Source organism: Piliocolobus tephrosceles, chromosome 14, assembly GCF_002776525.5.
Source record: "Piliocolobus tephrosceles isolate RC106 chromosome 14, ASM277652v3, whole genome shotgun sequence".
Taxonomy (NCBI): Eukaryota; Metazoa; Chordata; class Mammalia; order Primates; family Cercopithecidae; genus Piliocolobus; species Piliocolobus tephrosceles.
This window is the reverse complement of record NC_045447.1, coordinates 40005700-40021754: the sequence shown is the minus strand read 5'-3', so window position 1 is coordinate 40021754 and position 16055 is coordinate 40005700. Positions and strand designations below refer to the sequence as shown.

The 16055-nt window shown below is 42.9% G+C and overlaps 1 protein-coding gene across 2 annotated transcripts in view; it reads left to right on the top strand.

The window, feature by feature from the left end:
- Positions 1-1162: 1162 nt before the first annotated feature.
- The window catches only part of TGFBR1 (transforming growth factor beta receptor 1), a 50721-nt gene continuing 35828 nt past the window's right edge, over positions 1163-16055 (top strand). Inside the window, exon 1 of one of the 2 annotated variants that reach the window (XM_023202840.2) lies at positions 1163-1356. In XM_023202840.2, coding sequence (XP_023058608.1) covers positions 1269-1356 — 88 coding nt within the window. In that variant the 5' untranslated portion in view covers positions 1163-1268. The remainder of the gene's footprint in view (positions 1357-16055) is intronic. The other variant, XM_023202834.2, reaches the window with a different exon arrangement.

Below are 16055 nucleotides of genomic sequence, written 5' to 3'. Positions count from 1 at the left end.
TTAATTCCAAGCTCAAATAACACAGAAAATAAAACTTCCTCCTTAAAAGGTTCTGCGGAAAAATATTCTCTGTTCTACGTAACAGCCTCCTTGGCTGTGTTTGTGTCTGAAGAAAGGACTAGTCTGACAGGAAGAATTACAAATCTAGAGCTCATTTTGGCGTCGCAGAGGGAAGGTGGGTGGAGCGTCTCGCAGTAAATTAGGAATTCAGAATGAAAACGTAGAGTTTATTTGGGTTTTTAGTGACACCTCAGGATTATTATACAGGAGTGTCAGACACAGCTCAAAGTAATGATGACTGCTCCCCCTCCGCCCCACGGGGGCTGGGTGCTAAGAAGGTGGAACCTCTCTTTTGAGGGGTTGGGGTGGGGACCCTCCCTTTCCAACCTGGATCGGGAAGGGGGATGAGAGGAGAGCGGTTTGGATCCCCATCCTGGATCTGTGCTGGAGGGAGGCGGGAGGCTATTTGGGGGTGTGTTTCGGCTCAGGATCTGGGTCTGAGGCTGGGATCTGAGGACTTTCTAGGTTTGGAATTGGGTGGGGGAGCTAGGTTTGGGGTGACCGCTGGGCGCAGGAGGAAATAGGAGAGTGAGTCGCATGTGAAGGGCACTGAGGAGGGATCTTCGGGGGAAAGCTGAAGTTGATGCGTGGACTTGGAGAGGGGAAGTTGAAGTGGATGCAGGGGCCTGGCGCTGCAGCGGATCTGGGTGGCATGTGCTGCGATTGCCAGTGCGGGGCTGTGAATGGGGTCAGGGTGGGGCTGAGGCAGTACCAGATCTTCCGCGCCTAGAGGAGGTTAGAAGAAAAGAGCGTCGAGCGGCCACAGCTTTTTTCCGAAAGAGACTCACACAGACACACCCATCGCTCTACCCGGCCCTCCGGGACTAGCGGCTCGGCGGTGCTCGGACTGGCAGACTCCGCCCCCACGCGGCCTCTGGGAGCCGGGAGCCGATCCAGCCGGGGCCGCGGTCTGGCGGCCCGGCCCCGGGGAGCATGGGGCGTGGCCAGAAACCGGCGCCCGCGGCTGCGGATTGGCTGCCCGGCGGTCCCGCAGGCGGGGCTCCCGGCTGGGTCCCGCTCGGCCGCTCGCGGCGGCGGGGAGGCGGGGCCGGCGGGAGCCCAGCAGCCAATGGACGCGCGTCCCCCGAGCAGTTACAAAGGGCCGGAGCGAGGCCGCCGCGGCGGCGGGGGAGGTGGGGCGAGGCGAGGCTTGCTGGGGTGAGGCGGCGGCCGGGCCGGGCCGGGCCACAAGCGGTGGCGGCGGGACCATGGAGGCGGCGGCCGCTGCTCCGCGTCCCCGGCTGCTTCTCCTCGTGCTGGCGGCGGCGGCGGCGGCGCTGCTCCCGGGGGCGACGGGTGAGCGGCGGCGCGGCGGGCGGGCGACTGCGGGGCGCGCGGTCCGGGCCCGGCCTCTGGCTCGCTCCTGCTCTTTCTCAAACATGGCGCGGGGCCGGGGGCGCAGGTGGCGGTGCCGGGGCCGGGGCCGGGCTCTCGTGGCCCCGCGCGGCTCGGCGGCCGCCGTGCGAACCGCAAGCGGGGAGCGGAGGCGGGGCAGGGGCGTGTGTCCGGGCGCGGGCGGACGTGTCCCGCTGCCCGAGGCCGCCCTGCTCGGGACTCCCCGGGGAGGTGGAGTCGGGCGGAGTCGTCCGAGGTCCGGGGCTGCCCTCTGGGGTGTGAGTGGGCGAGGGCCAGGGGCAGAGAGTGCGAGGCCGGCGGGGACTGGCATAGCGGTGGCTGCCCACCGCCGCCCCCTCGGCACGGCGTGACCTTGTTCCGGGGACCCCGGCCCCAAGAGGGTCCGTGCCCAAGGCTGCCGGGCCCAGGGCGGGGTTTGAGGTTGGGGTGGAAGGCGGCTGCTGGGCGGGGTGTGAGCTCCGAGCAGCTAGGGCTTCGGCCGGTGGGAGTCGGAGGCGACGTGTGGTGAGACCCCCGGGTCTACAGGCCGCTGTAACTCCCGCCCGGCTCGATCCGACCCGACCCTGCTGGAAGGGGCTGCTCCTCCAGCCAGGGGGGCTTTGTGTGAGAAGAAGGAAGCGCGGAGATGCGCGGAATGTTTCTTCTTTCGTGCGTCTGGGGAGTGTTGAAGTGAGTCCAGTAACCAGAAGGCTACGGATTGTTTTCGTAGTGGAAACTTGAACGTTTGCTCGTTCTGCGGGGTTCGGAAATTTTGGGAATGACTGTGAATTGATTAAACGCTTTTTATTTCCTCGAAGGACCATCACTCGCGATATTCCTTTTCTTGAGTGACAGTTAATCGTTTGAATCAGACGTCTGTGTAGCTGGTTTTCAAGGAAGAATGTTCGCTGAATTTTTCAAAATGTTAAATCAGATTGGGGTAGGTGGTTGGCATCCTCGAAGGGATGAGTGAAAAACTTTGTTAGCAGCTGAACTGAGACACTAGAAGCTAAAATACAGAGCCTCAGTGTTAGCAACTAAAATGCAGTGAAAGTACATTTCTGTTTCTGAAACTGGACACAAGATGTTGAAATTTTTTTTAAAAAATCAAGACTGACGATGACGATTATAATTAGTCCTAATAGCTACCGTCTATGTATTAGGCATTACTGCGATGTAAATGCATATAGTACACTATTGTATAAGTACGTTATTTAATCACCACAACTAAACTTTCTAGAGTAGTGGCATTTGCCCCACTTTACAGATGTGAAAAGTGGGGTGCAGACACGTTAAGTACCCAATAACTAAGTGCTAAAGCTAGGATTTTCACTCAGATCTCAGTTTACAAAACCTGTATATCTTATATATTAATATATATACATCATACTATCTGGCGTAGCCCATTTTTCTTCTTCAGTCGTCTGATGAGCAATTGTTCTTTATTATTCACTTTGGATTCTGTCCTCATGATTTGAATATCAGATAGGCTTCATTCCTACTCTTAGCACATTCCTGAGTCCCTTCACGTGGGCCTCCTGCATTAGAGGAAGCAATGGATTTTTGATATTGGCCTAGGGAGGAAGGCAAGATAACTGTGTGGACATTTGGGAGAATCAGTATAGTTAGGCATGAAACACAGGTAACATTTCCACACCGCTATTAACTTGAATAGCACAGTGCATTCTTTTCCACCAAAAGTAGCATAAGAAGCGTTCATGTATTCAAGTAACAGTAGTGGACTTAGTTGAATATACAGAACATTGCTCAGTCCATGTCCTGGAGAAGTTTACAGTCTCCTTGGCATGCACACAATACAAAGCTGTCCAGGTGCTTATTACTCTAAGCCCAGGCTGCCTCAGCTTGTCTGCCTTCCTTGTTGGTTATGATGATGCCTCAGTCCACCCTTAAAAGACATTCTGAAAAAGGTCAAATGCTTTTTTTCCCCTCTGTAATTTGGCTTCTCTTTTAAAGACTTGCACTTTTTTATGTTCTGAGTATGTTTTATTGTCGTCTGCCCAACTTCTCTCTCCAACATAGATTTCTCTAGGGAAATTGATTCCTTGTCCCTAGTACACAGTTTAGTACCGCTATGTCTATATCTATATCCCGTCTGAGAATGCTGTTTGCTTCCTTTCTGCCATTTCATAACTTTTTTTCTTTGAAAACATGCCCCCAAATCCAACTCTTCTTTCTATGAATGCCTCTTGAATGTCTCCTCCTTTCTTGGTATGCAGCCTTCAGCTTAATCCTGCCTGTTATCCTCCAAATCTAGTTGCTTTCCCATGTTTCTGTCATCTAGTCTTTTCTATGGGCTACTGCCAAACTAATCTTCCTCAGCCATCCCCATGAAGGTTTATAAGATTTCCCATTTGTATTCAGCACTTAGTACCACACTTGAGCAGCTGATTGGGGCCATCTCTGAGTGCCCTACCAGGGATCTCATTTCTCATGACTGCAGACCTTCAAGCAATTTCTCTTTCTCACTGACTCCTGACTGTTCAGCCTTTTCACTACACGTTTAGTTTTGCCCCTGTTGTGGGAGTGTGAGAAGTTCTCAGCCCTGACTTCCTGTACTGGTTTAGTTCTTGAATTCTTTGTCTTCCAGAACTCTGCAACACTTAACAGTTTGTTTTGTCCGTTTCTACTGCCTGTGCTGCTACTTAACAATACTTGAATGTGTTATAGGTACCCAGAGGACAAGATTCATGCCATTTCTTTCTTTTATGGCCTCAGAACTTAGCACTGTGTTTTATATTCTATTCCACATAAATGCTTGTTGATTTCTATTTGAGCATTCCTTTAGTATTTATACTGTTTTATGTAAGTCCGGTTTATGCAGTATTAACTTATAATTCCGTATAAATAATCAGAAAAAGTTGTATGGTGTGTTGAAAGCAATTGGTTATTAGTCCCACCTTCACCAGCAGTTATGCAGAAAATAGGGCCAATACCTGCTTTTGCCTAATTCATGAGATTGTGAGGATCACATGAGAAAGTGGTATTTGAGTTTGAGGTGGCTATTCTGTGTTGTTACTAATGAGCAGGACTGATGTTCAAGTAGTTCCCACTGGGCCATGTGTGTTTTGGTTAAACATCCTTTCTTATTGGTTGGTACCCTTGTAGTGCCAGTTGTTAAATATTTTTAATATAATTCTTGTAGGGAGGCATTAGTATTCAAAAAGGGAAATAATTAGTGTAGGCTGGAATGAATGGGGGAAGCTTCCTGGACACTTTAGAACTTAAACTGACTTTGAAGGGTGGGTAGAATTCAGAGGGGGATTTGATGAGTGTGAAAGTTCTCTTAAAGTTGTGTCTCCAACTGTCCTGGGGTCTACTCCAAGGGAGGAAACAAGGCTTTTACTGACTGGCAAGTTACTCTTCCGAGTTAGGTTCCTTATTCTGTACTGCGGAATTTGGATGTATTAACTTCTATCATTTTTTCCCCAATCCTAAAAGCTATAGTACATAGCTGGAAACAAAACAAAAGTAATCAAAGTGGAATGAGTGAGGGAGAATAACATTATGGGATGGCCAGTAGGGCTAGGCAGTCAAATGTTGGAAGTCCTAAGTATATTATCACTTCAATTTACAGATTAAAAAACGACTCAGGTGAATTTGTTAGGGTGACACAGGGGCAGAACAGAGAAGGAACTTTGATTTTCTGATTCCACATCTCGTGCCCTGTATGTTGCTTTAAAATGTGAAGGACTTGGAGGTGGGGGTGGGACAGGGTTGGGGTAGGTGTTGGCATCCATGAAGGGATGAGTGACTTACTTAAGTGAAGTAGGCCTTGAACTTCACAGAATTTATGAAAAGTGAATTCTAAAGGTAGAGGAGAGGGGGAATGATTAAAGCCTTAAAGTCCTCAAGGGAAAGGTCAGTATTTTTTATTTTTTTTTTAATTGCTGATCAAAGGATCTGGTATAATACTTATTGATTGAGAAAAGTAGGCCTATAGTAGTTTGGAAGATGGTCTTGAGTAAGTACGGTTAATTGAATTGGGGTGTAATTAAAAGGCCTTGGTTTAGAATATTAGATGATCCGCTTTGTTGTTGAAATTAAGAGAGGAATTGACATAAAAATAATCAAGAGGAAGATAAATCTTGTTCCTGTGAGGAGGGCCGCTCATGTGAGGAAGACCCCTGTTGAAAGGTTCTCGGCCTTAGTTGAACAGTTACAGGGATTCATCACCATTCTTGTAGTGTCATTTTATTGCACCAAATATGTTCATGTGTAATAAGTGGAATTTTGGAAATGCTGTTGTCCTATGGATGGCCCTTCTAATGTGAGAACGTGTCTCTTCAAACCACAGAGCCCCTTGCAAATGTCGACAAACCTCTTGCCTTTTGCAGTTCTTCCTTGATCATGGCTTACGTAACACAGAGTTCTCTGAACAGATGGACTGTGGTTTGATATCATGTGATTGGGTCACATCTTTGCTTCCTGCTTCTGGAATTGAGGGCAGATGCTGGCTTATTTCTCAGAGATTTTTTTATGCTTTGTCCCATAGAACTAGCTTGAGGAAATTTTTGGAGTCTTCTCAAAATGTATGGTTTGTTTTGGCCCAGCCTAACTGCAATACTTAGGATAATATTTAGTGCCATTCTTAACTGAATTTTCTCAATGTCAAATCCAGGCAGTCTCCATAAACATTAAAATTGTTTGCTGCTCTGAATTAGATCCAATTTTATGTGTTTTGTTTGCTTTCCAGGTAAGTTTCTTGTGGCTACCCTTCTTCATCATGAAAAAAATTGGTTGGTAGTCTTGTAATTATTCATCTCAGACATCACTTTCTTAAATACTAGTGGACGAAGTCCAGTTGGTTTTATGGCCCAATTTTATAGATCAGATCAAGTCTTTTGTAAAGCTGCTCCCTCAAAGAATGATTTCTAATCTAACTTTAAAAAAAAAATTGATTTGCAGAGTATACACACAGGTTGCTTTGAAATTTCTTGAAGGGTTACAAGAATGTGCTATGTATTCTACCCGTCTCGTCTCGTTTAATTCTCTCTTCTCTCTTTTTTTTTTCTTTGACCATGGCTAATATGCCATCATTTAATTCTCATAACCAAACTTGAATGGTAGTTGTATAGAGTATCAAAACTTATTTATTTGCTGGTTAATTTCCAAACTCTTAAGTCTATTTGTTCCCAGATACAGGCGACCAGTGCTCAGAAGATAACTGTAGGTTTTGATAACATTGGCTCTACCCCAAGATTCTTTTCAGCTCTCTTAAACATTATCCAAAGGTGTTAGTATTTTTGTTTTTCATCCTCTAATCATAAATACACATATAAAAGGCAGACACTGCTTTGAGTGGCACAGATGTAGACTAACAATAGTTCAACCACTGAGACTCAAATGATTTTATATTACCCTAAACCCCATCTGCCTGGGTAGGCAGAATTGACATAATTTTGCTCAGCTTGGAACCTAGTTCATGTCTATGAAAGAAGACCCTTTTTGTTTCCATTTTATGGACCAGGAAACTGAAGTTATGCTGTTAATGGAAGGTGGAGCCTGCATGTGAGCACTCCAGGGTATGTGCTCTTTTCCTATGCAAATGCTCCTCTACTTATGATGGGGTCATGTACCTCCATGCTGCTTTCATATAGAGTAAATACATTGTTAGAGCCACTTCAGCAGGAAAGTTTCCTTTTTCTTGTTTGCAAACCATGAGAATTTGCTTCAGATTGTCTTGATTACAGTTTTACTATTTCTTTGCAACTGCAGGCTATTCAAATACTAACAGTCTTTCTTTAACATTATATTTTTAGGTAATTTTAGTCTCCCTGACAAGTCCAGTGATAGTTGATTACTTACTATTTGTATTGATTTATACATATATTCATAGCAAATTCTTTTCCTCTAAAAATAACATAAGCACAGGATTTAAAATTAGTATTAGAGAAAACAAAAAAGCCATCACCAGCCATTATTAACATTTTGGCAAATCTCGCACCCATGCTTTTTTTTTTTTTTTTTTTTGAAGTATAAAAAACCATTCTTGGGTTGGGCACGGTGGCTCACACCTGTAATCCTAGCACTTTGGGAGGCCGAAGCGGGTGAATCACAAGGTCAGGGGTTCAAGACCAGCCTGGCCAACATGATGAAACCCCATCTCTCACGCCTGTAATCCCAGCACTTTGGGAGGCCGAGGTGGGCGGATCACGAGGTCAGGAGATCGAGACCATCCTGGTTAACATGGTGAAACCCTGTCTCTACTAAAAAATACAAAAAATTAGCCGGGCATGGTGGTGGGCGCCCGTAGTCCCAGCTACTCGGGAGGCTGAGGCAGGAGAATGGCATGAACCCGGGAGGCGGAGCTTGCAGTGAGCCAAGATCGCGCCACTGCACTCCAGCCCGGGCGACAGAGCAAGACTCCATCTCAAAAAATAAAAAAACGATCTCTACTAAAAATACAAAAAATTGGCTGGACGTAGTGGCATGCACCTGTAATCCCAGCTACATGGGAGGCTGAGGCAGGAGAATCATTTGAACCCGGGAGGCGGAATTTGCAGTGAGCTGAGATCGCGCCACTGCACTCCAACCTGGGCGACAGAGTGAAACTCCATCTCAGAAAAACCAACAACAAACCATTCTTTAATCATTATATTTTAGCAGTTTATGAAAGCTAATAAAAGTGTTTAAATTGACAAAGAGCTTCAGTTTACAGAGGAAATAGCTCATCTATTCTTAGCAAATATTTAGTAGTGATCAACATGATGAGAAATATAGGAAAAGTGAGAGGCAGTCTTGCTTTTTAAAAAATTGATGCTGAGGAAATATGACTACAGACTCAGTACTAGCAACCACAGGGACTGCTTTACAGAGGAGGTAGGACTTGATCTCTCTGCCTTGCAGGAGGATAGGGCTTTGAGTGGATGTGTGGTGGAAAGGAGGCACCTCTCAGCTGGGAAGGATGGCGTGTGTGGAGAAAGAGCATTCTAAGTTTCAAGAATTCTAAGGGGAGAAATGGAAGTAAAGGGGAGAATTCTAAGGGGAGAAATGGTGTAAAGGTTGGGCGCAGAGAATTATGGGCGTTGAAAATCAGGTGAGTGTTTTAATGTGGAAAAAGAATGTCTAATTGTGCCACAGAGGGAATGGGTCAGGGTGGCTAACCGGGGAGATTTTGGAGTTGGTTTGATGGCATTGGGAACGGGGTGAAATGGTGACTATGACATTTGAAACGAAGAAATCAGAGGAATTAGTAGTAGGGCCTGTGTGTGACTGTTCCCTTGCTTGTGTGCTCTTCCCTCACATACCTGCATGGCTTCCTCCCTCACCTCCTGCAAGTCTTTGCTCAGATGGCACCTTTTTCTTAGTGAGGCTTATCCTGCCACCTTTTAAAATGGTGTCATCATCCTACAGTGCTTTTCTTCTCTGTAACAATACCTTCTAACATACTGTATTTACTTATCATATATACTTATTTGCTGTTTATTGTCTCTTTCCTATCATTCTAAACTTTGTGAAAGTGAATGTCTTCGTTTTGTTCACTAATGTATCTCAAGTGTATAGAAAGTGCCTGGTGCATCCTAGGCACTCAGTAAATATTTATTGAGTGGCAGTAGGTTTTAGCTGTAAAGAGGTGGAATACAGAAATGACTCCATGAAAGAAAAAAAGAATGACTCCAAGCTTTTTAAGGCTGGATAATGCCTTTAACTTAATGAGTAATTTGGCGTGAGGATCAAGGAGAGATGAATTCTGGTTTAAGCCTGTTGAGTTTGAGGTGAAGGTAGCCAAATAAAATTGCTCAGTAGTCAGCAAAGGTAAAAAATGGAACCTAGTTGGAAATGGGAGAGAACCTTAAGCAAAGAAATGGCTACTAGCATCTAGCATTCACCTCATATTCTCTCTCTCTCTTTTTCTCTTTTGGGGGTGGAAGGATTTTAGTGTCCTAAAACGCTACCCTAAATGGAGTTTTTATTTAGTCCTAGCTTATATCTGGAGTCCTGGTCCGTTTGCTGGGATATAATTCTCTCCTGTTTTGCGGGTTCACGCTTTCTGTTTTTCTCCCACGTCTCTTAGTAAAGACGTATATAATCAGAATTACTTGTGATCTTCTGGTTGTATTGAAATTAACCTTCGGACAGTGCAGCTTTCTCTGCAGTAATGCGTTTGATCTCTTGCGAGTGTGGTTCTTGGCTGAGATAAAAGAGAGGAAGTTTCCTGCTTGCGGCCTAGGCCTCCGGTCATGGTTGCTGATGTTACAGGTGTCAGCTTTACTATCTCCTGAAGCTCCCTGATGGCTATCGTTTTAAATGCTTTTCCTGTTGTTTTTTCCCAATGAACCAAACACTGGTGCAGTTGTATCCCTAGACCATCTCTCCTTTTCTGTTTGGATTGATCTAACTTAAGTTTTTCTTTCAGTTTTGAAGGCAGATTCAATTCATGTGACTTGGTTGTCAGAAATTTAATGAAATTTTTGTTTATAGGAGTAGTATATAAGCCCCAACATACCTGGCTGTAATTAGAGTCTAGTCGGTGTATCTGTGACTCACTTTTCAAAAGAGGATACTTCCTAATTTACCTGATCGTTGTGAAGATAGTGTACAGTAGTATTTACACTTAGTACGAAGCCTGACACCAGTAGGTATTCAATAAAGGGGAATTATTATATATTTAAATAAGTGAAAGAATGTCTTCTGAAAGAAGAAATACATGTCTGTGTAATGAAGAACTAGAATTAATTGGTAGACTGAAAGGCAGAATTCAACTCAGTGTAAGGAATGACTATCTACCGTAGCTGTCAAAATGGAACATTGTAAGATAGTATGTTCCCTGTCACACTGGAACTATTCAGGCAGAGGCTAGATAACCTGTCTGAGAAATTGTAGAAGGAATTTCTTACATTAGGTGGGAGGTTGGACTTGTTTATCTCTAAGCTCTGTTTCTCCTCTAGAATTCTGTATTTTTGGGCGTAGTCCAAGCTTCCTTGCTTACCGATTTTAGCCAAATATAGTCTAAATATCCCTAGGTTTCATGGCTTCATGATGAGCAGTATCTTGTAACTCCTGTATTATATGAGAAAAGTTAGTTTATCCATTGATTGGCTTGTATTCTGGTCATTTTCCAAAAAAGGATTTTGGAAGCTTGAAATAATACCAAATTCAGTAAGACCAAATCTGACCACAAAAGATAAGAATCAGTAAGTTAAAAAGGCAAAGAGAAAGATAACAATTATCCGTTAAGTTTAGCTGAGGAAAGCTTTAGAAGTTGAACACAGTACTTACTTAGCTCTGAGTTTTCTGGTAACCAAAGCAAGTAAGGAAGACTGATAATTTGCATAGATCTCATTGCCTATCGAGAATTCATGAGGAAGCTGCCACCTTCCTTAATAAAGTGGAACCCCAAACGCCAAGATTATAATACAGGGAGAATCTCCAAGTGGTAAGAGGTTATTGCTGGACCTGGCGATAACCTGATTCTTGTTCCGAGGCTTCCCCTTTAACACATATTGGGGATTCAATTTAGTGCTGCTGCCTCCATCCTTCTTCTCCAGTTTAAGTCCCTGATCCAAGTATGAACACATTAGTCTTTCCCTAATGCCAATGGAACAGCTGATGTAAGGCTAGGACATTTAAATCAAGCTTTGCTAAAAGCTAGAGGATAATGAATAGAGAGCAACATGAAACTATTCAGTCTGGCTTACAAAGACATTTTTCTCATGCCCTTATCTTTTGGTGTGTCTCCATTTGATACACTTCATCTGAGTGCTGCCACCAAAGGCAGAGCCAGACATTGACCTTCAAACACGTGCAACTCAGCAAGATCCAGAGTGTCTTTGCTTGGGTTTCTTGTTTGAAGAACTGCTTCATTTCTGAGTAATGGACGTTGGAAATTATTACTTTAGGAGAGACCACGCTTACCTGGGAGTGTGGCCCTACTGTACTGGTCTCACAGTAATCCCAGTATTCATAGAAAAGATAGGCACGTACATTAGCATGAGGGCATTCTTTGGTTGGAAGCATTGTGATTTCATTGGGAAAAACAAGCTTGTCTCTGTTTTTGAGCAGAAGCTTTTATAGAAGTCTTTGTACATGGGCCATTGAGAAATAAAGTGAACAGTTTGGGTTTATCACTCTCCATAATTTGTAAGGATTCACTTTTCTTTTTTTCTGCAGTTGCAGAGCTACTTCAGGTCTGTTCCAGTGTTTCCTTGTTCTCACCACTGAGACTGAACCTCCTTATTTTTGTTCATTTGCTTCAGGAGAACCATTCCGTCTAGATTTCCTAGGTGTAAACCTCACCGATTACATAATAATGTATATTTATAGTTATAGGACACCTTGTTCAGGCATCCTGTTACATTTCTACATTATACGATTCTTAAATATGCATTGAATTACAAATAGGTCCCCTGGGAAAAGGCAAAAACAATTGGCTTTTTCTGCGAGAAACTAGGACTAATACAGATATTTGGGAGCACTGAACATGGAGGATAGAGTTAAACTTGAAGAGAAATACAGAGATAGAAAAGCAGTAACTGCCCTTTCATTTGTATGCATGCACACGATATACGTATGGGTTTTTTAGTTTTTTGCTTGATGTATTCATTTCCAAATCAAACTATAATGTGCTCTAATTGGGTCTCTTTGTTCAGCACATGGTTGTTGATTTGAGTACTTTCTCCAGTTGAAAAACTGACGTTTTAATTTTGTTATTCAATGTGCAATAGATTTAAATAAAAACACCCAAGATTGTGTATTGTAGATTTCCTTCAACAATAATTATATGTAATTATTTTATCAAAATAAACAAGTTAAAGTAGTTTTAGTTATTTTGTCTCATTTTACATTTGGGAAAATAATTACAAACCAGGGGCCAGAGTCTGGTCATATTTGTCTGTGAGGGAAGACAGTTTCTGATTGCCAGTCCCACCAGAGCACTGGCAGATTAACACAGCACCGTAGATTACTTTCCTAGGAAGAGATGCTCTTTTTTTCTCCCTTTCCATTATTTTGCTTTCCTTCTTTCCATGGTACATTGTCCTTTTGTTTTCTTCCTTATTTCGATGCATATATAAACTTGAGCCTTTCTGCTCTCACCTTCTCTTTCTCCCCATGATCATAATTGTTTCTTCCTCTTTATTCTTAAAAAAAAAAATAATAATAAGGCCACGTAAGTATTTTATCTAGATCTCATCTATCATTTAAGTTTTGTCAGATCTGGCCTGCTCTTGCCTTACCATGGGAGAAGGGAAAGGAGGGACGAGTTTTGAGGGATTTTAGGCATCAGGCAGAAGTCTTAAGGGAAACTGCAAGGACCACCAGGCTCAGAATTAGCTGTGCATTGCAAACAGATGGTGTGTCCCTGAGGAAATAGTGTAGTTGCCCTAAGCAATTGGGTGTTTCCATCTGATTTAGCTTAGTCTCTGTAACTGGGAAAAAGGAAAGTCTCGTGGAAGACGTGAGTATAATCACCTGTGAACCATTCTAAATTATTGTCTAGAGCCTAGTAATTTTTGTCTTGTATATAGATTTCATAATTCTGCAAGATAGTCTTCTGTGTTGTATCTTCAGTTCTCCAAGGAATAAATGACATCAAGACCCTTATGCCTCTGAGCCTGGCAGATCCTTATCTTTTAATAACCAACCCACCACTTTCTTCATTAGCTAAGATGCTACTGGCATCAATGCTACCAGCAGTTGGAAACCCATATCCTAATGCCAAGCCTTGGCATGTAGATTTTGAGGTCTGAAAACTTTATTAGCTTGATTGCAGTACATCTCAAGCCTAAGTTTTCATATACATACAGTTTAGTCTCAAAGGGCAAATGTTCCCCTGAAAGAAGTTCAGTCAACACCAGATGCTTATATCTTTATGCCCCAAGGGAGTCCAAAATTTAATGATTAGAAATATTATAAAAATACAAATATTATATAAATAATACAAAAGCTCTTTCATTTTGGCGGGCTTTTCTGTCCTTGCTTGGTTTGATTCAGCTGTGTTCTAGGAGACTGCAACCGCAATTTAACTGCTTGCTTTGGCGTTTTGTTTGACAAGAGAGGTGAACATTTCAGATGAGACAGAGCCTTACTATGTCACCCAAGCTGGAGTGCGGTGGTGCAGTCTCAGCTCACTGCAAACTCTGTCTCTTGGGTTCAAGCAATTCTCCTGTCTCAGCCTCATGTGTAGCTGGGATTACAGGCATCCGCCACCACACCTGGCTAATTTTTTTTGTATTTTTAGCAGAGACGGGGTTTCACCGTGTTGGCCAGGCTGGTCTTGAATTCCTGACCTTAGGTGATCCGCCTACCTCGGCCTCCCAAAGTGCTGGGACTATTGACGTGAGCCACTGTGCCCAGCCTTCAATTTTTTTCTTTAAGGTTAAGTGCTTTTTGAATCCTGTTTGCTTACTCTTTCTGACCCAAATGTTTTAAAAATGTTTTCCTGTGTTTTCATTTAAAGGGTTTGTTTTACCTTTCGCATTGAGATGTGTAGTCCATCTGGACTTGGTTATTTATTATGGTATGAGATTTTTATTATTTTTAAAATATGGATACCTAGTTGACTCAGAACCATTTATTGGTAATACCTTCTTTCCCCCAGTGTACAATAGTATCACCTTCATCATAAATCAAGAGGTTGTACATGTGAGGGTCTGTTTCTCTGGAATCTCTGTTCTGTTTGCCTATTTGTCCTTGTGCCATTAACATACTGTCTTAATTATTATGATGTTATGAGTCTTGATATCTAGTAGTGTAAGTCTTCCAGAGATTACTTTGGTCATTCTTGGGATGTTGTTTTTCCATATAAATTTCAGAATCAACTTGTCAGTTCCCATTGAATAAAAACCCTGTGGGGATTCTGATTTGATTTTATTGAATCTACAGATCACTTTATGGAATATAGACCTCTTTACAGTATTGAATCTTCCAGTTAGGAGCTTGTCATTTTTCTCCATTTATAAATACATTTTAAAATTTTATTTTATCTCCTTTGTAATTTCTATCAATGAGTAATATTTTTTAAGCTTTCTCTGCAGAGGTCTTACCTGTCTTTTGTTAGGTTTATTCCTAGTTTTTAGATTTTTATAAAATGTTTTCGATTTGTTGCTGGTTTAAGAATGATTTTTAAATTAAATTAAATTTTTTTTGGTATAGTGAGTAACCTTGTATTAGTGACCTTGCTAGATTTACGAATTGATTCTAATGTTGATCTGTAGGTCACTTTTGGATTTTCCATGTACATAGTTGTCCTCAGCAAGTAATGATAGTTCTGTTTCTTTCCAGTCTATGTTCTTTTTGTTTATTTCTTATTACACTCAGACCTGTAATATAATGTTGAGAAGTAGTGATAGATATCCCTTTCTTATTTGTGATTTCAGGGGAAAACAAAACAGTCATGCAACATTAAATGTAATGCCTGCTTTTATGCCTTTTCTTTAATCTGATTATTTCAGATTTTTTTTTTTAAATACTGCAGTTTACTGAGATTTGTAAAAATCATGAAGAACTGTTGAATTTTATCAGTTTGCTAAGATTTTTAAAAATCATGAACAACTGTTGAATTTTATCAGTTTTTTTTGGTTTTTGTTTACGTCACCTAAACTGCCAAACTCCCTTATTGTTTTCTTTTTTTTTTTTTGAGACAGGATCTCACTCTGTTGTCCAAGCTGGAGTGCTGTAGCCTGATCATGGCTCACTGCAGCCTCACACTGCTGGGACTCAAGTGATCCTCCTGTCCCAGCCTCCCAAGTAGCTGGGACTACAGGAACATGCCATCACGCCTGGCTCAAGTTTTTATTTTGGCTTTTTTTTTTTTTTTGAGACCGAGTCTCACTGTCACACAGGATGGAGTGCAGTGGCATGATCTCAGCTTACTGCAAGCTCTGCCTCCCGGGTTCACGCCATTCTCCCGCCTCAGCCTCCCTAGTAGCTGGGACTACAGGCGCCCGCCACCATGCCCGGCTAATTTTTTGTGTTTTTACTAGAGATGGGTTTTCACCGTGTTAGCCAGGATGGTCTTGATATCCTGATCTCGTGACCCGCCCGCCTCCGTCTCCCAAAGTGCTCGGATTGCCGGCATGAACCACCGCACCTGGCCGATTTTGGCATCTTTTGTACAATGTTTTTATATCCTCTACCTAAAATGACTTTCCTTTCTTCACTAGCTTTCCTTAAGTCTTAGTTTAGGTGTCGTCTTTCAGAGAAATCTCCATTTTCTGTCCTCTGATCTGTGCATTTTGCATCACTGTTTATCAGTGGCGTGTTCTCTGCATTGTGAACTTGAGGGCAGGAATCTCATCCTGATTATCTCTGTCCTCGTAAAGATTTTTTTCTTTCTTGCTACACAGGTTACGTTCACTGTCATGTTCTGAGAAAAAGGTGTTCAGGTCTTGCTTTCTGCTTCTAAAATTACTAACTGCACAGGACCATCAGTTCATTTCTTCAACTGTGGCTCCAACAGATCTTTCGCTGTTTGCTGGCCCAGGTATTGCTCTCCTCTGCCCCGAGTCAATGGCAGCTGGGAGTGGTTACCACAGTTCTCTTACCACAGTTCCTTGTCTGCCACAGTTCTGTTTTGTATGTCATTCCCCTAGCCCAGGATGATCTGCCACTTTCATTTACGTTCGTTATTACGCCTTATTATCTGTGCAGCCAAGCCAGTGTCTCCTACAGCCACTCGTGCTTTCCAAAGGGAAAGGTTG